General features: G+C 45.5%; 1 protein-coding gene across 1 annotated transcript in view; it reads left to right on the top strand.

The window, feature by feature from the left end:
• Positions 1-294: 294 nt before the first annotated feature.
• The window catches only part of enpp6 (ectonucleotide pyrophosphatase/phosphodiesterase 6), a 100,306-nt gene continuing 73,208 nt past the window's right edge, over positions 295-27,392 (top strand). The window contains exons 1-2 of the mRNA XM_070897875.1: positions 295-567; positions 22,844-23,023. Coding sequence (XP_070753976.1) covers positions 324-567; positions 22,844-23,023 — 424 coding nt within the window. The 5' untranslated portion in view covers positions 295-323. The remainder of the gene's footprint in view (positions 568-22,843; positions 23,024-27,392) is intronic.

Below are 27,392 nucleotides of genomic sequence, written 5' to 3'. Positions count from 1 at the left end.
TCTGCAACAAAGCACCTCCTCTGAAGTAATGGAGAGAGCTGATGCTCAACTTTATCATTAAACTGCGCCCGATATTGCCCACCCCGTTCAGCACTAAGCCATTCAGCAGCTTGAGTGAATTTTGTGTGTTGCCAGCAAATAGCACTGGACAGTGCCACCAGCTGTTTTTGGGGCTCATCTAATTTCTAGACGTTTTCTTATTTCTGGGGCCAACAGCTCTGACCTAGCTGCCCTTTATAATTACTTCAGCTGATGACTCATTTCACGTCAGTCGGCAACACCAACCCAGTATCAACACTGCTGCAGCACAGCCAGGGATTAGCATGGCCAGACGCACGGAGCTCAGTGCCATCATCATTTTAATTCCTTTTCTCTCAATTCCATGCCTTGCAAACCGAAAACTGTTAGTTTTCCTGATAGATGGCTTTCGCTTTGATTACATCAACAAACAGGAGCTGCAGAACCTGCCGGGTCTCAAAGAGATTGTGGAATTGGGCGTTCAACCGGAGTACATGACACCGGATTTTCCCAGCCTTTCATATCCCAATTATTACTCCCTGATGACTGGTAAGTAGATTTACCAAAAAAGAGTCGATGTTGATTTCTGCCCAGTGAAACACACACGGGGCATTAAAACCGGTGAAATACCCCAATTACAAAACATTAAATGGACTGTTCTCCCCACAGTAATCTGTTACTGGAGCATTTGATTGGGAAGAACAGGGATTTTGACAAATGCAGCTAATAAACTATATATAAAAATAAATTCAAACGCAAAATACTGCGAATGCTAAATTATCTTACATTTCGAAAACCAAATATTCAGATTTTCTTAATTAAAAACTAATTATTTTAACAAATAAGTAGCATTGGTACGAACTTGCTGAAAAAGGTGGACCACCGTAATCATATTATAAGTGAATATATGCAAGGACAACAGATCTGTTCGTTGCGTTTACTGTTCATGTTCCTGCTACTGTTGGCAGCTTATTTTGATGAGACCATAAAATAAATGGCTGACAACCCGATTAAAATATTGTCCCAGTGACTAGCAAGTGATGAGTTAGCTCTCCACGAATTGTGAATGCTGGTTCTTTGTTGCAGGCAGTCCCCCTTTATAATAGGACACAGCTTTGTGAGGCTCTGCTCCCGTTGTGAAGTGGAGGCCATTGAGATTGATTGGCAGCGCTCCTGATTTTCTGCGGGGGTTTTCTCACACTGCTTGAGCATGGGTCTGCAAAGTAACTCCAGTGTGGTGCACAGCCCAGCTTAAATTATGCGCAGTCGGTCAGTTAGATCTGGGCATTTTACAAACTAAGGGATCGAAATTGCACCGTGGTGGGGGATTCTATTGTAAGGGGAATAGATAGGCACTTCTGCGGCCGCAAGCGAGACTCCAGGATGGTATGTTGCCTCCTTGGTGCAAGGGAGAAGGATGTCTCGGAGCGGCTGCAGGGCATTCTGGAGGGGGAGGGTGAACAGCCAGTTGTCGTGGTGCATATAGGTACCAATGATATAGGCAAAAGAACGGGATGAGGTCCGACAAGCTGAATTTAGGGAGCTAAGAGTTAAATTAAAAATTAGGACCTCAAAGGTAGTAATCTCAGGATTGCTACCAGTGCCACGTGCTAGTCAGAGTAGAAGTAGCAGGATAGTTGAGATGAATACGTAGCTTGAGGAATGGTGCAAGAGGGAGGGATTCAAATTCCTGGGACATTGGAACCGGTTCTGGGGGAGGTGGGACCAGTACAAACCGGACGGTCTGCACCTGGGCAGGACTGGAACCGATGTCCTAGGGGGAGTGTTTGTTAGTGCTGTTGGGGAGGGGTGAAACTAATATGGTAGGGGGATGGGAATCTATGCAGGGAGACAGAGGGAAGTAAAATGGGGGCAGAAGCAAAAGGTAGAAAGGAGATAAGGAAAAGTGGAGGGCAGACAAATCAAAGGCAAAAATCAAAAAGGGCCACATTACAACATAATTCTAAAAGGACAAAGTGTGTTAAAAAAACAAGCCTGGAGGCTCTGTGTCTCAATGTGAGAAGCATTCGTAATAAGGTGGATGAATTAACTGCGCAGATAGCTGTTAATGGATATGATGTAATTGGGATTATGGAGACATGGCTCCAGGGTGACCAAGGCTGGGAATTCAACATCCAGGGGTATTCAATATTCAGGAAGGATAGACAGAAAGGAAAAAGAGATTAATGCAATAGTAAGGAAGGATATTAACTTGGATGCTGTGGAATCTGTATGGGTAGAGCTGCGGAACACCAAAGGGCACAAAACGCTAGTGGGAGTTGTGTACAGACCACCAAACAGTAGTCGTGAGGTTGGGGATGGCATCAAACAGGAAATTAGGGATGCATGCAATAAAGGTACAGCAGTTATCATGGGTGACTTTAATCTGCATATAGATTGGGCTAACTAAACTGGTAGCAATATGGTGGAGGAGGATTTCCTGGAGTCTATAAGGGTTGGTTTTCTCGACCAATATATTGAGGAACCAAATAGAGAGCTGGCCATCCTAAACTGGGTGTTGTGTAACGAGAGAGGATTAATTAGCAATCTTGTTGTGCGGGGCCCCTTGGGGAAGAGTGACCATAATATGGTAGAATTCTTCATTAAGATGGAGAGTGACACAGTTAATTCAGAGACTAGAGTCCTGAACTTAGAGAAAGGTAATTTCGATGGTATGAGACATGAATTGGTAGGATAGGTTGGTGAGTGATACTTAAAGGGTTAACGGTGGATAGGCAATAGCAGATATTTAGAGATCACATCGATTTAATGCAACAATTGTACATCCCTGTCTGGCATAAAAATAAAACTGGGAAGGTGGCTCAACCGTGGCTAACAAGGGAAATTAGGGATAGTGTTAAATCCAAGGAAGAGGCATATACATTGGCCAGGAAAAGCAGCAAACCTGAGGACTGGAAGAAATTTAGAATTCAGCAGAGGAGGAGAAAGGATTTAATTAGGAGGGGGAAAATAAGTATGAGAGTAAGCTTGCAGGAAACATAAAAACTGACTGCAAAAGCTTCTATAGATATGTGAAGAGAAAAAGATTAGTGAATACAAATGTAGGTCCCTTGCAGTCAGAATCAGGTGAATTTATATTGGGGAACAAAGAAATGGCAGACCATTTGAACAAATACTTTGGTTCTGTCTTTACTAAAGAAGACACACACAATCTTCTGGAAATACTAGGGAACCGAGGGTCTAGCGAGAAGGAGGAACTGAAGGAAATCCTTACTGGTCAGGAAATTGTGTTAGGGAAATTGATGGGACAGAAGGCCAATAAATCCCCAGGGCCTGATAGTCTGCATCCCAGAGTACTTAAGGAAGTGGCCCTAGAAATAGTGGATGCATTGATGGTCATTTTCCAACATTCTATAGACTCTGGATAAGTTCCTATGGATTGGAGGGTAGCTAATGTAACCCCACTTTTTAAAAAAGGAGGGAGAGAGAAAACAGGGAATTATAGCCTGACATCGGTAGTGGGGAAAATGTTGGAATCAATTATTAAAGATGTAATAGCAGTGCATTTGGAAAGCAGTGACAAGATCGGTCCAAGTCAGCATGGATTTATGCTTGACAAATCTTCTAGAATTTTTTGAGGATATAATTAGTAGAGTGGACAAGAGAGAACCAGTGGATGTGGTGTATTTGGACTTTCAAAAGGCTTTTGACAAGGTCCCACACAAGAGATTAGTGTGCAAAATTAAAGCACATGGTATTGGGGGTAATGTATTGATGTGGATAACCAACTGGTTGGCAGACAGGAAGCAAAGAGTAGGAATAAACTGGTCCTTTTCAGAATGGCAGGCAGTGACTGGTGAGGTACCGCAAGGTTCAGTGCTATTTACAATATACATTAATGATTTAGACGAAGGAATTGAATGTGATATCTCCAAGTTTGAAGATGACACTAAGCTGGGTGGCAGTATGAGCTGTGAGGAGGATGCTAAGAGGCTGCAGAGTGACTTGGACAGGTTAGATGAGTGGGCAAATGCATGGCAGATGCAGTATAATGTAGATAAATGTGAGGTTATCCACTTTGGTGGCAAAAACAGGAAGGCAGAATATTATCTGAATGGTGACAGATTAGGAAAAGGGGAGGTGTAACGAGATCTGGATGTCATAGTTCATCGGTCATTGAAAGTTGGCATGCAGATACAGCAGGCGGTGAAGAAGGCAAATGGCATGTTGGCCTTCATAGCGAGGGGATTTGAGTATAGGAGCAGGGAGGTCTTACTGTAGTTGTACAGGGTCTTGGTGAGGCCACACCTTGAATATTGTATACAGTTTTGGTGTCCTAATCTGATGAAGAACATTCTTGCTATTGAGGGAGTGCAGCGAAGGTTCACCAGACTGATTCCTGGATGACAGGACTGACATATGAAGAAAGACTGGATCGACTAGGCTTATATTCATTGGAATTTAGAAGAATGAGAGGGGATTTCATAGAAACATATAAAATTCTGACGGGATTAGACAGGTTAGATGCAGGAAGAATTTTCCCGATGTTGGCAAAGTCCAGAACCAGGGGCCACAGTCTAAGGGTAAGAGGTAAGCCATTTAGGACCGAGATGTGGAGAAACTTCTTCACTCAGAGAATTGTGAACCTGTGGAATTCTCTACCACAGAAAGTTGTTGAGGCCAGTTCGTTAGCGATATTCAAAAGGGAGTTAGATATGGCCCTTACGGCTAAAGGGATCAAGGGGTATGGAGAGAAAACAGGAAGGGGGTACAAAAGTTGCAAAAATGATCAACCATGATCATATTGAATGGTGGTGCAGGCTCGAAGGGCCAAATGGCCTACTCCTGCACCTATTTTCTATGTTTCTCTGTTTCCATGGGCCCAAGTTTCCACATGATTTGCGCCTGATTTTTAGGAGCAACTGGTGGAGAACGGACTATCTTAGAAATCGCAATTCTCCACATTTTTTTTTCTGCAGTTCTAGTCAGGTAGAACAGTTCTACTTTGGAACAGAATTTTTTCTTCAAAAGGGGGCGTGTCCGGCCACTGACGCCTGATTTCAAAGTTTCCACAATGAAAACGTACTCCAAACTAACTTAGAATGGAACAAGTGAAGATTTTTGTAGAACTGAAAAAACCTGTTCTACACATTAAAAAATCAGGCGGAGGTTACAAATTAGGCGTCCAGAACGAGGTGGGGGGGGGAGGTGGGGGGGAAGGGAAGTCATTAAATTCTACAATAAATCCTTATTTATACTTCTACAAATATTATACAAATAAATCCAACCTGAATAAACATTTATAAGCAAAGAAAAGATAAAATAAACCATCTTTCTACTTGTGTGAAAGTGTTTCAGTCAGCTCAGCGATGTGGCGTCGTTCCCGCGAATGGGAGGGAGGGAGGGAGGGGCAGGCAGTAAGCAGGAAGCCTCAGTGCTGATGTGCTGATGGCAATGTGCTTTTATTAAAAAATGTTCAAAAATTAAACAGCTACAAAGAACTACAAAAATGGCCGAGTGCCAATGTTTCCTTCGCACTGCGCGTACGCGAATGCTCCATCGCGCACGCGCAGCGTTGCCGGCAGGAAAAAAACTAATTTAAATAGTACCCGCCCCCTCCCACTTACAAAATCGGCGCGAGTGTAGGCTCCGCCCCCCTGGGCGCCGCGCCAAACAGACAAGGAGCTGCAGGGCGCTCCAGAATCGCGCGTTTTTTCCTGGCGCTGTTTTAGGCGTGAAAAACGGGCGCCCAGCTTGGAGGGGCGCCCGTTTTTTATCGTGTGGAAACTTGGGCCCCATGTGACATCATAAGGCAAAAGAATGAGTAATCTCAATTTTTTGGAGAGTAAGAAAAATATTGTTATTTAGTTATGGATAGAAATTTTGCAAACAATCTTTTTCCTTGACAATAGTTCTGAATTTGATACTCTACCTTTGATGTCAGTGATGTCCATGCTGATAGATTAAAGGGATGACTTTGTTTCAGCTGAACCAATGCTCAGCAAGCTTATCTCATGCCTTTGATGCACACGGCCATCACCTTTGTTTTCTCCTGATCGGCTCTAATTATTCAACCAGGGTGAGCTCCTGCTTCAATCGGGCCTCCCACTAGGAGCATGTACTTTATACCAATTATACCAAACCCCCGTCGGCCTTCTCAGATATAAAGGATCCCTTTGAAGTATTTGAAGACAAGCAGGGGAGCTCTCCTGATATCCTGGAAAACATTTATCCCTCAAGTAACATCATTAAAAAAACAGATTATCTGCTTATTTATCTCATTGCTGTGCGCAATTTGGCTGCCACATTTCCTATATTTAATTCATTGGCTGTGAAGCGCTTTGGGATAATCCGAGCTCATGAAAAGGTGCTATTTAAATGCAAGTTTCTTTCTTTTCAATGACAAATTGCTGATAGTAAGTTTAAATCAGCAATGAAATCTTGGGCAGCTCTGATGATATCCCCCTCGTTTCAGCATCCAAATAATTCCAACATTTTCACCCCCATTACGCTATCTTGGAATTTGCTCCAAGTGGATCACTCATTGTGTGAAGATAAACCTTGATCGTGGTCGTAAATTTTCCTTCCACTGGTTTGAACCTGTGTTCCCTTGTCCTACTCTTACAATGTCATTTCAATTTCCAGACTTACCTTTTCCATACCATTTACCATCTTGTATACCTCTGCAAGGTCATCTCTCACATGTCTACTTTCTAGGATAAAAACCCTGTGGGGGAGAAATTGGGTGAATTTGCGCCTCTTGTTAGCCTCCTGAGGGGGCGCTAACGAGGCACAAATGACTTTGCGACCGGGCGCGGCTCCGCTCCCGACACCTGCTAAATTCAGCGGGAGTTTAGCGGCGGCGCTATAGCATTGCACCCCGATCTCCTGCGCCCGGAGGTCGTGATGTAATCGCTGTGCGCATCGCCCCATTAGCGCCCCAGACCCTAAATTGGGTTTTGGCCCCTGAAGCTGCGCCGGGCGATAACAGCGACAGCTTCAGGGGACGCGTACCCGACAACCGGCTGCTACCAGGGTGAAATTTAAAGGGGGGGTGGCCGACTGCTACTGGAAAGAACTCCCGTTTCGCTTCCTGCTCCGTTGCCGCTTTGGTTACCGCGATCGCTCAGCCTGGCACTCTGATCGCATGGCACCCCCGCTCCCAGTTGGTCCAGGTAGGTGGGTTCCCATTCTGTAGAGTATGCAGTTTGGGCCCTTCCCTTTAATTGCGGCAGCGCTATGCGGCCCAGTGTGCAACACTGCTGAGCCGTGCGCCCCGCTCCCACCCCAGGAAGGAAGTGGACTGCTTGATTTAGCGCTCCACTTCCTTTCGGGGGCGGTAACCCCAATTTATCGTGAGGGACCGAGACTGGCGCAAAGTCTCCCGCCTCGTGAGTGACCCAGTTTCTAGGCCTAAGTTTCTCCAATCTTTCCTCATAACTCAGTTTTGTGATACATGTGGCTCTACACTGCATTATCCCCATGCTCGAAGCTGTCCCTTATGTTTTAGAAACCAGGCTGGATGCAGTACTCACAGTCTGGTCTGACCAGAACATTGTGCAAATTAATCATGACTTCCTCTTGCTTGTATTCCACTGTTTCAGTTATATAGTTCGACATTCTATTTGATTGGACATGATGAGTGTCAGGCCACTAAGATTCCTAGGTCACTTTCAACTTCATTGTTAGCCATTTTAGCACCATTCATAGAGTACATTAAATTCCATCTACCATAGTTCCGACCAGCTCATTCTGTAATTTTTGAGCTACCTCCTCCAATTCCACTCCTAGTTTGACATCATATGCAAATTTGATCAATTTGCATTGGGTTTCTGGTCATTGATGTCAACGAAAAACACTGATATTCTAACATTGGTCCCCAGGACAACCCAATCGCTATTCTCCTAAACCTTCATGACTCCTTCAACAAGTACCTGCTGCTTTCTACCCTTCAGCCAGCTTCTTATCTATTTCCAAGATTTAGCCTGAGTTTTCATAGATTTGAGCTTATCCAACAGTCTTTCATGTGGAACTTTCTCCACATATCATATTCGTATCACTGTGATGGCTCCCCGCGAGAATTGGAGCCTCCATATGCACTAATCCTCCAGGAAAGTGAGGTATGTCTGTAGATACGGGAGGGCATAGAACACCTCTGGTGCAGCCTGGCCTGGCTGACAGTCCTGGCATCCCTCAGTTGGTTGACTTCTTCCTCCAAGAAGCTCAGATATAGGGGGATTGGAGAACCTATTGGGAAGAAGAAAGCTGTGGCAGAACAATTACCACAAAAGCACCTGAACATGGAAGTTTCAGCAGGAAATAAAAACAACCCATTCTAGCACTATACTTGCACTACAATATGCTGTGTCATCAGCTGATAGACACAAATTGTGATTTATTGATCCAGATCACAGCAATAAAAACTGTATTATAAGGATGACATTGTTAAATGATTACAAATAGCCATGCTTGGCTTAACAGAGAACATAGCATTGCAGCTATATACACGAGACAGTGGATAATTATTGCGTGCTTTAAAATCCTCTAAACTTGACCTTTTATCACTGCCCCTTTATTTATCTTTAGCCACAGGTAGAGCAGTTAATCCCAGAGACATTGTTGTCTATCTGGTTAATTCTGCTGTTTGTGCCGAAGATGTGGGAGGGGGATGGAAGTGCAAAGTGGCTGTGTGAAGCTGAGGTAAGGGTGAGACACTAGGACAGTTTTTTTTAATCCTCTCCTGGGGGGTGTGGGGGGGAACTCAAACCTAATTGCCTAAAAATCCGACAATGCAGTGCTCATTTTACTGGACGCCAATGGGTCCAATAGGTGAGTGAAAGTATTGGTATGGGCATCGAAAGAAGTGTCCAGAGCCCAGGCCTGAAACAGGCGTTGACCCTGTGTATGTTCAAATAAGGGGCCTAAGCCTCTTTGATACCCCCTTTACCAAATTGGATGGGCTGAACGCAGCTGATGCCAAGGATAACCAGGTTTACACGAGGTCTAACTGGGGACTACTTTTGGCCACCACCACAAAAGTAAGTTTGTAAAAAATACTTACCTGAATGTGGAGCTGGCAGGTGCAGGAGTGGCTGCCAGCACCGCTTGCTCACCCACCCCCGTCTCGATCGCCGCCTTGCCCTCCCACGCTCACGATTGCCGCCTCGATTCCCCCTCCCGATCGCGAACCCCCACGATCATTCCCTCTCCTCCCTTGTCCCAAGACATGCTTGAGGGCTGTGTGTCATTCTTTGCTGGCAAGCTGCCTAAGGATGTCAAGCAGGTGTCTGCAGCTTGGTCTGATGTAAGTAAGGCTTGAGGCTCAATATCGTCACAGGCATCGATCCCTGCCCTGAATTGAACCTGCCAATGCACACCAATTTCTAGCCCATTAATGTCTGAACCAAGAAGTGGCATAATTCACCTGCTGGGGTACCAGTACCAGGCAGCAATGGTGCTCATACCAGTGATGTATGTCTGGGAGTCAGAGCATGATCCAGAAGAGCTTACATTTCAAATTATGGCTGTCCGATAGGAAAGAGTTAAGTACACAAAGTTGTCACATTCCTGGGCATAGGCATATCTTACAATGCAAAAGGCGAACTTTTTGCAACTCATCAAAAACTTAGAGAAACTACTAATCATCTTACCTGAAGTAATTTCTTATCTCTTGCACAACAACCCAAGCATTGTCTTTGAAAATTTCCATGCAGTATTACGGTCAAAGCTCACACTTTTATTGCGAATTAAAAATCCTTATGCACCATATTTTAAGAATTATGTTACAAAGTGCAACAAATCAGATTATAACAGTGCTTCACACATTCTGTGTCAAAGGTACTGGAAGGTGTAATAAAATCTACAGGGCATAATTTCAAAGCTTGCAGATGACACAAAAGTGAGAAATGTAATAAACAGTGAGGGGGACAGCAACAGATTTCAGGGGGATATAGACAGGCTTGTGAAATGGGCAGACACCTGGCAGATGAAATTTAATGCAGTGAAGTGTGAATTGATTCATTTTGGTAGGAAGAAGGAGGAGAGGCAATATAATCTAAAAGGTACAATTTTAAAGGGGGTGCAGAAACAGAGAGACCTGGGGGTGTACATACACAAGTCTTTGAAGGTGGCACGACAAGTTGAGAAGGCTGTTAAAAAGGCATACAGGATCTATGGCTTTATATATAGAGGCATGCAAGGAATGTATGCTAAACCATTATAAAACACTGGTTATGCCCCAGGTAGAGTATTGTGGCCAATTCTGAGCACCACACTTTATGAGGGATGTCAGGGCCTTAGAGAGGGTGCAGAGAAGATTTACTAGAATGGTACCGGGGATGAAAGACTTCAGTTACATGGACAGACAAGACAAACTGGGGTTGTTCTCCTTAGCGCAGAGAAGGATAAGGGGAGATTTGATAAGAGTGTTCAAAATCATGAAGGGTCTTGATAGAGTAAATAAGGAGATACTTTCCAGTGGCAGAAGGGTTAGTAACCAGAGGACACAGATTTAAGGTAATTGGCAAAAGAACCAGAGAAGACATGAAGAATTTTTTTTTAAGCAGCTACTTGCTGTAATCTGGAATGCGCTGCCTGAAAGGATGGTGGAAGCACATTCAATAATAACTTTCAAAGGGAAATTGTATAAATATTGCATGGGAAAATTTGCAGGGCTATGGGGAGAGAGGAGGGGGGCAGTGGAACGAATTGGATAGCTCTTTCAAAGTGCTGGTACAGGAATGATGGGCGGAATGGCTTCTTTCTGTTCGAATCATTCTATGATTCTGTGGTAAGACAAATGGTTTTAGGGAATATGTTGAAAGGGAGAAAAAAAAAGTTGAAACATTGTTGTTAAAAGATCGGGGATATGTGTTCTAGAACCTTCAAAGATTTTCACGTACAGCAAAAACTTTATTTTAACTAGCCATCGAATGGAGAAAACAAAACTGTTTTCTTTACTTACTTTTTCAAAAGTGGCTCTTGCTAGGCCACACGGATGTCTGGAGAACCTGACTGGAGCAGGCCCCGGTGCCTGCTTCGCTCAGGGAAGCCCAGTTCGGCACACGGGTCCTTCAGTGGGTGGTAGACCCCTAATTAAAATATGCAAGGAACCTAACCCTGTTTTAATAGCCGCCAGGAACGCCTAAAAAATGGGCCCGACAAATTGAGCGATTTAATGTCTCATCCAAAAGACAGCAACGCCTCAGAGTGTTAGCCTAGATTTAAGTCCTCAGGTTTCTTGAGTGGGATTCAAACCCACAATCTTCTGACTCACAGACAAGTGTGCTACCCACTGAGCCACAGCTGACAATGAATAATATATCAAGACTTGTCTGTCATTATGGGCAAACATTCACTACATTGGTTTAGGACTGGTACTTGCGGGAGAATGATACAGGGCCAGCAAATGTGAGTTATACTGCCAATCCTGCATTGCTATCTGGACAAAGAAATGAAGCTCCACACATTAATACTGCACATATTCACAGAGCTCCATTCATCTGCAACTGAAAGTGTTATGTCTCGAATAAAGCAATGTGATACTGTAGACGTGAGTAAGTTTGACTTTAGTCTCTTTATTCTAACTCCAGAGTGCCCGGACAGCATGAGAGGCTTGCTTATATACAGTGATCCCTTGGGACTCCAACAGATACGCCCTCTGGTGGCGGTAGAATGCTGGTTACATGGTGTTGCATACATAACATCACTCCCTCCCAAAGTCAATAGTACACTTATTTACAAGGTGAGACGATCTGGGGCTTTCCGCTCCCGAGTCGATCATCTTGGTACAAATGCAGGTGCAGGTGAGTTGATTGGGATTTCACTGGGCTGCTGGGCAACTGGCATTGCTGGGGATGATGAGTTCAGCTTTGTGGTCAACCGTGATGTCGGTTGCCACTTGTGTGTGTGCTGGAGGGTCGAAGTTGGTGATGTCTGTAAAGTCCTTACTCGACAGTATGAAACCACACGAGGCACATTCTGGGGACAATGTCACTGTGACCGTAACTCTTTATTCACAGGACTCCAAAGACGATGACCCTGCGTGGGACCTCCCTTTTTATACCTTGTGGTCAAGGTGTGCATCTAGGTTGAGTGTATACAGTAATACAGTGGTGTTACACTGTGGTTACATACATGACATCACCTCCCCCCCCCCACCCCCAAAGTCTTATTGGGATCATAGGTTTAGTCTTTCAGGTGGTCTACGCTCCCTCGTGGAGCGCCGCAGTTGGGGCTCTAGTTGTTGGACACTGACGTGAGTGTCTGTCACCTGTGGTGATTCTGGCCTGTCCGGGCTGACCGCAGGGACTGTGCATTCTTCTGATTTCTCTTGTTGCTTGTTCACTGGCGGTGTTGTGAGCTCCATCTCATGGTCTTCTTCAGGTTCCTCCGTGTCGATGCTGAACCTTTTTTTTACTTGGTCCAGATGCTTACGGCATATCTGACCATTGTTGAGTTTTACCAAGAGGAGCCTATTCCCCTCTTTGTCAATTACAGTGCCCTCAAGCCATTTGGGCCCCATGGCATGATTGAGGATAAATACAGGTTCATTTATTTCTATACATCTCCCCCTCGAATTACGGTCATGGTACTCGTTTTGTGACTTGCGCTTGCTCTCAACTATGTCGGTCAGGACTGGGTGAATGAGGGACAACCGAGTTTTGAGTGTCCGTGTCATTAGTAGCTCTGCGGGCAGGACCTCCGTGAAGGAAAGTGCGGTCGGGATCTATAGGCCAGCAGGAGGTGCGATAGGCGGCATTGTAGGAAGGGTCCTTGAATCCTGAGCATACCTTGCTTAATGATTTGGACCGCACGTTCCGCCTGGCCATTGGAGGCCGGCTTGAACGGCGCAGTCCTGATGTGGTTGATGCCATTGCCCGACATAAACTCTCGGAATTCGTAGCTTGTGAAACATGGGCCATTATCACTAACCAGGATGTCCGGCAAGCCATGGGTTGCAAAGATCGCACGTAGGCTTTCCACGGTGGTGGATGACGTGCATGAATTCAGAATGATGCACTCGATCCATTTTGAATACGCATCTACCACAATAAGGAACATCTTACTCATGAACGGGCCCGCGTAGTCAACATGAATGCGTGACCATGGCCTGGTGGAACAGGGCCATGGGCTGAGCGGGGCCTCCCTGGGGGCATTACCCAACTGGGCACACATCGTGCACCTGCGAACACAGTGTTCCAGGTCTGAATCAATTCCAGGCCACCAAACGTGTGACCGGGCAATGGCCTTCATCAGCACAATGTCTGGGTGCTCGCTGTGGAGTTCCCTGATGAATGCCTCCCTGCCCTTCTGGGGCATAACTGCCCGGCTACCCCATAGTAGGCAGTCGGCTTGGATGGAGAGCTCATCCATCCATCTGTGGAATAGTCTGACCTCCTCAGAGCATGCTTCGTGTGCGGGCGCCCAATCCCCAGTCGGACACATTTCTTAATCAGGGATAGGAGGGGATCTCTGTGTGTCCAGATTTTGATCTGGCGGGCTGTGATTGGGGAGCCTGCACTGTCAAAGGCATCGACAGCCATGACCATCTCGGCGCTTTGCTCCGCTGCCCCCTCAGTGGTGGCCAGTGGAAGCCTGCTGAGCGCGTCAACACAATTTTCAGTGCCGGGCCGGTGCCGGATGGAGTAGTCATAAGCAGCCAGCGTGAGAGCCCATCACTGTATGCGAGCTGAGGCGTTGGCATTGATAGCCTTGCTGTCTGACAATAGGGATGTTAATGGCTTGTGGTCCGTCTCTAATTCAAACTTCCTACCAAAGAGGTACTGATGCATTTTTTTTACACCATAGACACATGCAAGTGCTTCCTTCTCGACCATCCCATATCCCCGTTCTGCTTGAGAGAGTGACCTGGAGGCATAAGCCACAAGTTGTAGTTGACCCTCAGCATTGTCCTGCTGCAACACGCACCCAACCCCATAGGACGATGCATCACATGTCAGAACCAATTTTTTTACAGGGGTCGTACAGGGTCAACAACTTGTTTGAACAAAGTAGATTTCGCGCCTGATCAAAAGCCCGTTCCTGACAGTCCCCCCAAAACCAATCGCAACCCTTGTGCAGGAGCACGTGTAGTGGCTCCAACAACGTGCTCAAGTTCGGCAGTAAGTTCCCGAAATAGTTCAACAGTCCCAGGAATGAATGCAACTCTGATGTGTTGCCGGACCTGGGTGCCCGTCGAATCGCCTCTGTTTTGGATTCGGTGGACCGAATCCCATCTGCAGCAACCCTCCTGCCCAGAAACTCAACCTCAGGAGCTAAGAACACACATTTAGACTTCTTGAGTCACAGGCCTACCCGGTCCAGTCGGTGTAGCACCTCCTCCAGGTTGTGGAGGTGTTCCTCGGTGTCTCGACCCGTGATGAGGATGTCGTCCTGGAATACGATCGTTCCAGGAATGGATTTAAGCAGGCTTTCCATGTTTCGTTGAAAAATCGCGGCCGCTGATCATTTACCAAACGGGCACTTGTTATAAATGAACAGTCCCTTGTGCGTGGTGATGGTGGTCAGTAGTTTAGATTTGTTGGCCAGTTCCTGGGTCATGTAGACTGAAGTGAAGTCCAACTTGGTGAACAGCTTGCCACCTGCCAGCGCGGCGAAGAGGTCCTCCACTCTCGGGAGCGGGTATTGATCTTGTAGGGGCACCCGACTGATGGTGGCCTTGTAGTCGCCACAGATCCTGACAGAGCCATCTGCTTTTAGGACGGGAACGATGGGGCTCGCCCAGTCGTTGAATTCAATAGGCGAGATGATGCCCTCTCTCAGCAGCCGGTCCAATTCGCTCTCGATCTTTTCCCACATCAAATACAGCACCGCTCTGGCTTTGTGGTGCATTGGCCTGGCATCCAGGGTGATGTGTATCACTACTTTAGTGGCTTTGAACATCCCGACGCCAGGTTGGAATCGTGAATCGAATTGTTGTAGGACTTGTGGGCACGAACTTCGCTCCACAGATGACATTGCGTGAACATCCCCCCAGTTCCAGTTCATCTTGGCTAACCAGCTCCTCCCCAACAGTAAGGGACCATTGCCTGGGACAATCCAGAGCGGCAGCCGATTCACTAACCCATTGTGTGTGACAGCCAACATTAAACTGCCTAGCACTGGAATGATTTCTTTAGTGTAAGTCCGTAATTGTGTCTCAATACGTGCTAATTTGGGTCTACTGGCTTTAAGTGGCCATAGCTTCTCAAATTGCTGAACGCCCATGAGTGACTGGCTGGCCCCGGTGTCCAGCTCCATGCGTACTGGGATACTGTTTAATAAAACCCTCATCATCATGGTGGCGTTTTGGTGTATGAACTGTGAATATTCGCCACATGGACCCGCTGAACCTCGGCGTCCATCAATTTGCCCCAAAAGTCATCCTGCCTCAAAGAACCCTCTTCTGGTCCATCCGCCTCATATTATTAGTCTGGTTGCAGACTTCCTGCACATTCGAGCTAAATGGCCACTGAGATTGCAGTGCCTGCAGACAAACTGTTGAAATCTGCAAGATCTAGCTGAGTGTTTTCTCCCACACCTCCAGCATGAGTTAAAGTTTCCATTGTTGGGAACAAAGGGACTATGGCCAGGCATTCCGCGCTTACTGTCCCTTTGACTGCTCTTAAGTACCCTATTAGTGGGTGTCAATAGCCCCATCCTGGGCCGCATTGTCCACTGTGATGGCGTGAATGTCCGTTCAGCCTGCCATTGTCTCTGTTGAAGTCCAAACGGCAGAGGTCCGCTACGAAGTCCGGTATGCTCTGTCCTTCACGACGTCGGTGGGCGTGGAATCTGTGTCGGACCATATGTATGCTACTCGCCGGTTTGAGGTGTTCCCCGATCAATTTGCTAAGTTCTTCAAAGGTTTTGTCCGCCGACTTTTCGGGTGCTAGTAAGTCCTTCATGAGCGCGTAAGTCTTTGGTCTGCAGCTGGTCAAAAGATGAGTCCTTCGCTTGTCGGCCGCTGCATCCCCCAGCCATTCTTTCGTAACAAAACTTTGCTGAAGCCTCTCAACAAAATTGTCCCAGTCTTCCCCAACACAGTACCGTTCCTCTGTGCTACCGGTGGTCATTCTCGTGGGTCGTGAATTCCCATTTCTCGTCACCAATGTAAAGTCCTTACTCTACAGTATGAAACCACACGAGGCACATTCTGGGGACAAGGCCACTCTGTGACCGTATCTCATTATTCACAGGACTCCAAAGACGATGACCCTGTGTGGGACCTCCCTTTTTATACCTGTGTGATCAGTTAAGGAGTGTCTCCCACAAGTTCACCCCTTGTGGTCAAGGTGTGCATCTAGGTTGAGTGTATACAGTAATACAGTGGTGTTACATTGTGGTTACATACATGACAGTGTCCTCTTCAGGTTGCTCGTTGCTATCTGTGAATCGCAGTTTCGTTTGGTCCAAATGCTTTCTGCAAGTTAGTCCATTTGTGAGTTTGACCTGAAACACTCTACTCCCTTCTTTGGCTATGACAGTGCCAACAAGCCATTTGGGACCATGTCCGTAGTTGAGTACAAATACATGGTCACTGACTTCAATATCGCGTGACAAATTTGCGCGATCATAGTACATGCTTTGTTGATACCGTCTGCCCTCGACATGATCATGCAGATCAGGGTGGACTAGAGAGAGCCTTGTTTTGAGCGCCCTTTTCATGAGCAGCTCGGCTGGGGGAACCCCGGTGAGCGAGTGGGGTCTAGTGCGGTAGTTGAGCAGAACTCGGGACAGACGGGTCTGCAGGGAGCCTTCCGGCACGCGTTTCAAGCTTTGCTTAATGGTTTGGACTTCCCGTTCTGCCTGGCCATTGGATGCGGGCTTGAACGGGGCAGATGTGACGTGCTTGATCCCATTGCTGGTCATGAATTCCTTGAATTCAGCGCTGGTGAAGCACGGCCCGTTGTCGCTGACAAGGACTTCAGGCAGGCTGCGCATGGCAAACATGGCTTGTAGATTTTCGATGGTGCCTGTGGGCGTGCTTACAGATATTATTACACACACAATCCATTTTGAATAAGCATCTACAACAACCAATAACATTTTGCCTAGAAACGGGCCAGCGAAGCCAACGTGGATCCGAGACCACGGTTTGGAGGGCTGTGACCACAAACTTAGCGGTGCCTCCCTGGGTGCATTGCTCCATTGAGAGCAAGTGTTGCATTGGTGCACGCAAGACTCCAAATCTGAGTCGATGCCGGGCCACCACACGTGGGGTCTGGCTATAGCTTTCATCATTACTATGGCTGGGTGGATACTGTGTAGGTTGCGTATGAACGTTTCCCTGCCTTTCTTGGGCAAAACCACACGATTACCCCACCAAAGACAGTCCGCCTGTATGGACATTTTGTCTTTATGGCGCTGGAACGGCTCGATCTCTTCATGCATCTCCGCTGGGACGCTGGATCAGCTCCCATGGAGGAGGGACAGTAAAGGATCCTGGCTGGTCCAGGTTCTGATCTGGTGGGCCGTAATGGGTGACTTTTCATTTTCAAATGCATCCATCACCAAGAGCAAGTCTGCAGGCAGTGCCATTTCCACCCCGGTGGTGGGCAATGGTAGCCGACTGAGGGCATCAGCGCAGTTCTCTGTGCCTGGCCTGTGGCGAATTACATAGTTATATGCAGTCAACATGAGCGCCCATCTTTGGATGCGAGCAGAGGCATTGGTATTGATACCTTTGCTCCCTGAGAATAGTGATATAAGTGGCTTATGGTCAGTTTCTAACTCGAACTTAAGCCCAAACAGATACTGATGCATTTTTTTCACCCCGTAAATGCATGCCGGAGCTTCTTTTTCAATCATGCTGTAGGCCCTTTCGGCCTTGGACAAGCTCCTGGATGCATAAGCGACTGGTTGCAATGTTCGCGATTCGTTTGCTTGTTGTAACACACACCCGACCCCATACGAAGACGCATTGCAAGCTAGCATTAAACGTTTACAGGGATCATACAGAACAAGCAGTTTGTTGGAACATAACAGATTTCGGGCTTTCTCAAAAGCTGCCTCTTGTGATTTCTCCCATACCCAGTCATCTCCCTTGCGTAGCAACACGTGAAGAGGTTCTAGCAAGGTGCTTAACCTGGGTAGGAAATTATCAAAATAATTGAGGAGTCCCAGGAACGACCGCTGCTCTATCACGTTCTGTGGTCTCGGAGCGTTCTTGATGGCCTCCGTCTTGGCGTCGGTGGGTCTGATGCCGTCTGCCACGATTTTTCTCCCTAAGAACTCGACCTCTGGTGCCAGGAAAACACACTTCATGCGTTTCAACCTGAGTCCCACACGATCTAGCCGACTTAGAACCTCTTCCAGGTTCTGCAAGTGTTCGACGGTGACCCGACCTCTCATCAGTATGTCGGCCTGGAAAACCACGGTGCGTGGAACCGACTTTAGCAGACTCTCCATGTTCCTTTGCAAAATAGCCGTGGCTGATCGAATCCCAAACAGGCATCTATTGTAGATGAACAGACCTTTGTGCGTGTAGATGCAGGTGAGGCCTTTCGAAGATTCCGCCAACTCCTGCGTCATGTAGGCTGAGGTCAGGTCCAGCTTGTGAACGTCTTTCCTCCTGCCAGTGTCGCAAATAGGCCGTCTGCCTTGGGTAGCGGGTACTGGTCCTGCAGTGAAAAATGGTTAATCGTTACTTTATAGTCCCCACAAATTCTGACCGTGCCATCGCCCTTGAGAACTGGAACAATCGGACTGGCCCACTCGTTGAACTCCACCGGCGCGATGATGTCTTCTCGTTGCAGCCTGTCTAGCTCGATCTCCCACTTTCTCTCGCATCATATATGGCACCGCCTGTGCCTTGTGGTGGATGGGTCGTGTACCGGGAATCAAGTGGATCTGCACCTTCGCCCCAGAGAAATTTCCGATGCCTGGCTCAAACAATGACATAAATTTGCTCAGAACCTGGGCACATGAGGCGTTGTTGACGGACGAAAGCGCTCGGATGTCGTCCCAGTTCCAGCGGATTTTTCCCAGCCAGCCTCTGCCGAACAGTGTGGGGCCATCTCCTGGTACAATCCATAGTGGTAGTTTGTGCACTGCTCCATCATAGGAGACTTTTACTGTGGCGCTCCCAATTGCAGAGATCAGCTCTTTAGTGTAAGTTCTCAGGTTGGTATGAATAGGCCTCAGCTTGGGCCTGTATGCCTTGTTGTACCACAGTCTGTCGAAGGCCTTTTTGCTCATGATGGACTGACTCACACCCGTGTCCAATTCCATGGATACTGGAATTCCGTTCAGTTCAACTTTTAATATGATCGGTGGACATTTTGTGGTGAAGGTGTGTACCCCGTACACTTCTGCCTCCTTGGTTTGAGTCTCTAGTTCAGTTTGATCCGCCATGGATTGATCCTCCTCTGCAAAGTGGTGTTTGCAGCTTGCAGCTCGTCTGCACATTTGCTGGTGTTCCATTCTTCCACAGCCTTTGCACGCATAGTGTTTGAAGCGGCATTGATGGGCTCACCTCCGCAGCACCAACAAGGTGTCAATTGCCTCACATTAACGCTTGATGGTGGACTCTGGGTCACCTGAGGTCGTACAGCTGCAGGCATGTACATTCTACCATATGCATTCCTGCCTGAAAACGACGTTACTTTGTGTACAATACTTGCCGAAACATCTTTATGCTGCGAAATTTGTTTGGTGTTATCGCTGGTGGACATAAATGCCTGTGCTATCGTTATGGCTTTGCTCAGGTTCGGTGTTTCAACAGTCAATAGTTTGTGAAGGATAACCTCATGGCCAATGCCAAGCACAAAAAAGTCTCTTAGCATTTGCTGCAGGAATCCATCGAATTCGCAATGTCCTGCAAAGCGCCTTAGTTCGGCGACGTAGCTCGCCACTTCCTGGTCTTCAGACCGTTGACATGTGTAAAATCGATACCTTGCCATCAGTACGCTCTCCTTCGGATTTAGGTGCTCCCAGACCAGCGTACACAGTTCTTCATACGATTTGGTTGTAGGTTTCACTGGATCAAGAAGATTCTTCATGAGGCCATTGGTTGTTGCCCCGCAGACAGTGAGGAGGATCGCCCTTCGTTTGGCAGCGTTCACACTCCCTTCCATCTCATTGGCCACGAAGTATTGGTCGAGTCGCTCCATGAAGGCCTCCCAATTGTCCCCTTCTGAAAATTTCTCCAGGATACCAACAGTTCTCTGCATTTTCGTGTGATGGTTCGTTATCTCGTCGCCAGTTGTTATGTCTCAAATAAAGCAATGTGATTGAGTACTGTAGACGTGAGTAAGTGTGACCTTAGTCTCTTTATTCTAACTCCAGAGTGCCCGTACAGCATGGGAGGCCTGCTTATATACAGTGCCCCAAGGGATGCTGGGATCACTTGGGACTCCAACAGATACGCCCTCTGGTGGCGATAGGATGCTGGTTACATGGTGTTGCAAACATAAAAGAAAGCTTATTAACTTCTAATATCGGCAAAGATTTATCAGGATGGATTGATTTCATTAAAAGCATTAACATTTTTTAGGGTTACCAAGATACTGCATGCTAATTAAGGTAAACCAAAAATCTTTTATTATTGTTATTAGTTTTAATAAAGCCAGTGTCAATTTAGGAACAGGTTACTAAGCATAAAACATTTAAAGAAACATAAAAATATAAACACCAAATGCTGGAATGGTAGTGTCCTGGGTGTGTTACTGGACTAATAATCTAGAGAACATGAGTTCCCACCATGGTAGTTTAAAAATTTGAGTTCTGTTAAAAAAATTTGGAAGTAAAAAGCTGGTATCAGTAAAAGTGATCATGAATCTGTTGGATTGTTGTAAAAACCCAGCTGGTTCACTAATGTCCTTGAGGGAAGGAAACGTGCTGTCCTTACCATGTATGTGACTCCAGTCCCACACCAACATGTTTGACTGTTAACTGCCCTCTGAAGTAGCCTAGAAAGCCACTCAGTTGTATCAAATCGCTAAGGCAAGTAGTGATGGGCAATAAATTCTTGGCCTTGTCAGCAGTGCCGACATCCTGAGAATTAAATTAAAAAGTCTATATGGCAGGCCTATACAAAGAAGATAGATTAACGATTGTGTGTAGAGCCTTCATCAGAACAGGAAATTGGAAGGTGAGCAAGCCTGTAATTGGGACTGAATAAAGGAAATAAAGTAACAGATAGGAGTTATGAATCAGGAATGCTGACTCCTGTTACAGAGAGGAAATAATTGGTGGAATGCTCAGAAAACAGTTTTGAAAAGATGGAACGAGGTGAAAACCGATGGATAATATATAATGATTATTTCAATGAGACAATGAAAAGGCATCAAAAAGATATGAACAGAACTTCTGTTGAAAGATCATCGACCTGAAACATTAACTCTGTTTTTCTCTCTCCACAGGTGCTGCCTAACCTGCTGAGTGCTATCCAGCATTTTCTGTTTTTATTTCTGATACACAGAAAAACTGTTTCTATATTAGTACATAAGAACATAAGAAATAGGAGCACAAGTAGGCCGTAAGTGAGCCTGCTTCGCCTTTCAGTCAGATCATGGCTGGTCTTCTACCTCAACTCCACTTTCCCACCCTATCCCCATATCCCTTGATTCCCATAGGGATGCCAGTGATGATAATTCCTGACTGGCATCAATCTCAAAAGCAACTTGCTGGGGCAGTCACAGCCAGCCACTGGGCAGTGTTTGTAAAATCATCTGATGCTGCTGGTAGACAGCCACAGTGAACCCAGGGAAAAGCCAAAGTAACATCTAGATACAGAGTCCCCCGCCTCGCCCCGCCCCAATCAGAACCGTGTCAATCTGCCTTCCCTTCACTCAGATGCCGATGGACCCACTGAATATTTCCAGCGACCCTACCTCTAAGAAAATTGGAGCGGTAGTCTTAAGTTGCAGATATATTCTATGCAGGGAGGATGTTTCCCCTGGCTGGGGAGTCTAGAACCATGGGTCGCAGAATAAGGAGTCGGTTATTTAGGACTGAGATGAGGAAAAATTTCTTCACTCAGAGGGTGGTAAATCTTTGGAATTCTCTACTCCATAGGGCTGTGGAGGCTCAGTTGTTGAGTATATTCAAGACAGAGATTGATATATTTTTTGGATATTAAGGGAATCAAGGGATATGGGGATAGTGCAGGAAGGTGGAGTTGAGGTCGAAGATCAGCCATGATCTCATTGAACGCCAGAGCAGGCTTGAGGGGCCGAATGGCCTACTCCTGCTCCCATTTCTTGTTTTTTTGTTTTCATTAAGGAGACAAATTCTTGTCAAGGTCAATAGGTTAATTGATCCATGCCCTAAGTAGAAATGAATAAAGAATGTGTTACTCAGAAACTAAAATGATTACATAGCCACAAAGTTGCTGGGATTAAAGGAGGAAATTAGTTCTCCTTGGTTTGATAATTTTGCAGACTTCCCACAGGTTTGATTCCTGAACTGTGCTGAGTTAGCTGATCTTAGTCAGGGCCATGATGAAGTTCTGCAAAGTCAGTGAGTTCAGCAAATGTGGAATGAGAGAAGCCACTTCTGAATAATTCTTTTCAGTTTGCTAATCCTCACAGGCAGTGGATCAATTTACTTATTTGGGCTAGGTTAGGCTTCAGGGTCACTGATGAGTAAAATTAATTGGCAGAACTTCTTTATATGTTTACACATCATAAATTGATTTAATTGGCTAAAAGGCTAACTTTACTTTTAAAGTTAATAAAGGGTTTATGTTAGATTAGGTATAAAATTAAAATTAAAATCTCATCATCAATGATATTTTATACTGAATTGGTGGACTATAACAAACAAACACAAATTGACTGATAGAAGTTTGAAACATGAAAGGGTGAAGTGTATTTGAAGAGTGGCCTCGTGTTTATTATGGTCTCTGTGCCCTTTACAGGACACCATTGCGAAGTGCACCAGATGGTTGGAAATTATATGTGGGATGAGAAAACAAACAAGTCATTCCTGATTGGTGAGAACGAGGACAGCCGACTCCCTATGTGGTGGGATGCATCAGAACCGATCTGGGTTACCATGATGAAGAATAAGAGAAAGGTTTATATGTATTACTGGCCTGGTAAGTATTTGACATCGCATGAGCCTTTCCACTACCATCTTCATGACTACTTTAACATAGTCACATAACACTGAATTGTTTCAGCAACTGACAGTGGCAGCAACAGCAATGAATGAGTACAGCTGGGATACAAGTAAGCAACCCCAGGCTGACTTCCTTTGGCCCCCTTCCCCACCCCCCCACCCCCCACCACTCCCTATGGTCTTGCTTTTCAATCACTTGCTCAAGACTTTTGAGCCACGTAAAGAAAGAAAGATTTGCTTTTATATAGCGCCTTTCATGACACCCCAAAGCACCAATGAAGTAATCACTGTGGGAAACACGGCAGCCAATTTGCGCACAGCAAGCTCCCACAACCAGCAATGTGACAATGACCAAATAGTGATGATTATTCAGGGATAAATATTGGCCAGGACACCAGGGATAACTCCCCTGCTCTTTTACGTCCACTTGAGAGAGCAGACGGGGCCTCGGTTTAACGTCTCATCCAAAAGACAGCACCTTCAACAGTGCAGCACTCCCTTACTACTGCACTGGAGTGTCAAGCCTAGATTTTTGTGCTCAAGTCTTTGGAGAGGGACTTGAACCCACAACCTTCTGATTCAGTGGATGAGAGTGCTACCAACTGAGCCATGGCTGACATACAATATCAGGGAGTCTTTTTCAAGAAACAAAGCCTTGTTTCCTCCGAGACAGGGTGCAAGTAGATTCAGGGAGTTGCAGGCAGATTAAGTCCTTTATGTGAATCAGTTCAACGTCTACTCAAAAATGTGTTGGGAACTTGAGCGAGCATGTAACGTTTTTCTTGTCTCCTCCATGCACTTTGGTGAGCATTTAAATTTAATTTATTTCCGTTCTTAGTTTCTTTGCAAGCCCAACCCTCAGTGGCTATCTCTGATGGTCTGTCCTTCTTTATCTATCAGTATTCTTGGCTTCATTATTTCCATGATATGAAACACTAGTTCATCCAAGACTTGAATAATGCTCCCATATCTGTAGAAGCTGTTCTTGCCCTTCTGTCTCTCACACCTCTCTTGTATTCCTTGGCAGGATCCTTCCCTCATCTTTTGCCTCTTCAATCCCTCTTCAACCCTAACCGTAAGTTCTGAAATTCCTTCCCTAAACCTCTCCGCCTCTCTGCCTTTCTCTCCTTTAAGATGCACCTTAAAACCTACCTCCCTGCCCTAATATTTCCTTATGTGGCTCAGTGTTAAAATTTGTTAACGCTCCCATGAAACGCCTTGGGACATTTTGCTGTGTTAAAGGTGCTATATAAATGCAAATTGTTGTCATCACAAAATAGTGAAAGAGAAGAAATATTGACAGTATGTTGATCATTCCTCCTCTTTTGTATCTCCTAAACTCCAAATATGCTGCACTTTCTCCTCCACGTATCCTCGATGTGTTGAAATCAAGAGTTTTCACGCAATCTCCTGTGATAATCAGGATTCAAGCTTGTAAAACTAAAGCTTGACGTCATTTGATCACTACTTCCTGATTTATGTTTTGCTCGTCTACTCTTTTCAACAGTGCTAGTGCCACAGACTAATGCCACTTGGTCAGTGGAATCCATCCCTCAGTGTAAACGGGGCAGGTTTCACAACACAGACAGCTGAGACATCCACAACTGTTTCAGTTAGAGATGGCACCGTACAATATAAATGCAGCGTGTAAATGTTAACTGAAGAAAATGAGTTCTTTAAAGATGCAATCCTCTGACAATCACTGATCACACCAACTTCCTTTTATAATTATAATTTTATAATTACAAAGTGCAAAGGTTAGCTAATTTGATGTTACGATATTGTCTTGCAAAGTTTGGAAGTCCCCATATTAAAAAGGAAACTGAATTATGTACTCCACCCACTTAGTACATGTAGCTGGGGAGCCATGACTGAATAAACAACAGCCCAGAAATTGCTGGAGCAGGGTATCTTGCAGCGAGCACCGTAAATTGGAATTTTTTCCCCTCAACCTTCAGATCGGATGATTTTTGTGTCACAATTTGCTGGAAGTGTGAGCTGATAACAGCATGTCGAGGTCAACGAGGCATCTGGAACCTCCTGAATGTCGGGTCCAATGGTCTTTCTCCTTAACCAATGAAATTTAAGGATAGAGAAAGAAACAGGGATCAACGGAGAAGGAAATGCAGCGAATTAGAGTCAAATTAAAAACAGAAAGAGAAATAAAGAGAGGGAAAGAAAGATTTGATTTAGAGAGAGAGAAAATAAAAGAGACAGAAAGGAAAAGTAAGAAAAACTAATTAAAATGTAAACTTTTAAAAGCCTCCAGGAATAATTTTCTACCTGAAGGAATGAGACACCACAATTTCAATTGTTCCCTTTCTGGGCCTCCAAGGTTGAGTTTCCCGTCAGAACCACAAATGATGTAATCAACAGGGTCCTTACGGCATGAAATAGCATCCCTAAATGTCTGCGGCGAGATTCACTCATATTTACGGTGAGCTCCCGTTTTTTGCGAGGTTAACGGCAGATTGGCACAAATAATCCTGCAACTTGTGGCGATTCGCAACTCACGATGTATCTGTTCATCACAGCCGCATGTTGCTATTTATTTTATGGCATTAATAATGGCAGACGGCATGAACCCGCCATTATTTTTCGCAGCAATTTATGGTCCAATAAATACTGCAGGATGTCGATTCAGGATTTCACCATTAAGTTCTGAAATGTAGTTGCTTCATGGGTTTTTTGCTTAAGAATTCATAGCAAAATATTGCTATTAAGAACTAATTGATTTATTAACAAAGGTTTAACAATCACACTACACATTACCAGTTCATCTACTAGGCTCGCAACTGCCTACCTCATCGTGGATGACCGAAGCCCAACTGACTGGGGTTTTATTGAGTCTTGTGAACATCACATGACTGGTGCAACAGCTCTACAAACCTGTGAGCATACTCACAGATACATACATTACAAGGACATTCGAAATCAGTCTTGAGAATAATAATAACTCCATCGTCTTTAAACGCAAAATGAATGGAAGATATTGTTACCTGCTGAGCTAGTTTTAAAATGGAAGAATCACAATTGAAACATCAAGTGATTTGTTGTGCTGTGGTTACTGAACAATTTGCATTTATATAGCATCTTTAAAGTAGTAAAATGTCCCAAGGTGTTTCATAGGAGCTTTATCAAACAGAATTTGACACCGAGCCACAGAAGGAGATAATAGCCTGAATTTTGCAATAGGAATAATGGTGAGGCTGTCAGCGCTAAGTGTTATAACGGAGTAATTCGAACAGCAACTTCCGCGCGTCCGCACATGCGCAGTTAAACAGGGAAATCCAGAAGTTACTGTCAGAGTCACCCTGCTCCTCCATAGGATGCACAGTAACAGTCCTCGCCAATAGACTCGGGCACTGAAATCTATGCAACAGCGTGAAGTTGGAAAACTAGTTCTCTACTAAAGACACCAGAAAAAGTTTGGGGTAGTGCATTGAGGAACAAGTGAATTTTTAACGGCGTGATAAGTGATAATAACTGCCAAACAACCTCTCTGGCCCTGAAAATTGAATTTTACAGGGTGGAGTCTCATTCCTTAAGAAGTTAATTAGTTAATTAATGTTGATGAAGTTAATTAGTGTTGTAGTGTTTAAAAAAAGATTAAAATTACATTGTTTTTTACTTTTTCTATCTGATTCTTTTACCTCTCTTAATCCCATCTGTCTTTCCCAATCTTCATTTTCCTTTAAGTATCTGATTTAAATCTAATTTATATTTCTTGCTTTAGACTCTGGGGCCATGAGTTTGCTGACCTCGGCAGGTCCATAACGGCCGACCCCGCGGCTGGCTCCATCCCACTGTCCAAAATGAATTTCCATTGATGGGGCTTGTTAAGCCCACCCAGCGAAATTTCCCGGCCACTTAGAGGAAGCAGGTATGGTGACGTCATTTGATGATGCATCATCAGCTGATTTCCTTAAAGGGATAATATACAAATATATTTGACATTTGTGCTGGTAGTGCTCCACAGCATTGAGGTGTTGCAAACACTGACAATGAGGCCACAAAGGCACAGGGCTGCACCCAGGCTCTCCTGCTTATGGAGGGAGTCACAGCATGCAGGAAGGTCCTTTAAACCTTTATTTTCATCACTTTGCTTTCTTGGACAGATTTGTGTGCACCTTTGGAAGTGGCTTCGTGAGTTACAGTGAATGGTGAGACATAACGGTACCCCCCGCAATGCTGATGAGTGTGAAAGGAATGGCTTGGGCATTGTAGGGATGCTTTATGGAGCTGGTGTGGGGTGGTGCCAACCTGCACATCATGTGGCAGCCAGGATGCACAGTGTCCAAGTGAAGTCAATTTGGCCATGGTGAGGCTATCCCTGGCCTCGCAGG

The sequence above is a fragment of the Pristiophorus japonicus genome, chromosome 1 (genome assembly GCF_044704955.1).
Source record: "Pristiophorus japonicus isolate sPriJap1 chromosome 1, sPriJap1.hap1, whole genome shotgun sequence".
Taxonomy (NCBI): Eukaryota; Metazoa; Chordata; class Chondrichthyes; family Pristiophoridae; genus Pristiophorus; species Pristiophorus japonicus.
The sequence above is the reverse complement of the archived record's forward strand: the minus strand, read 5'-3'. Positions and strand labels throughout refer to the sequence as shown.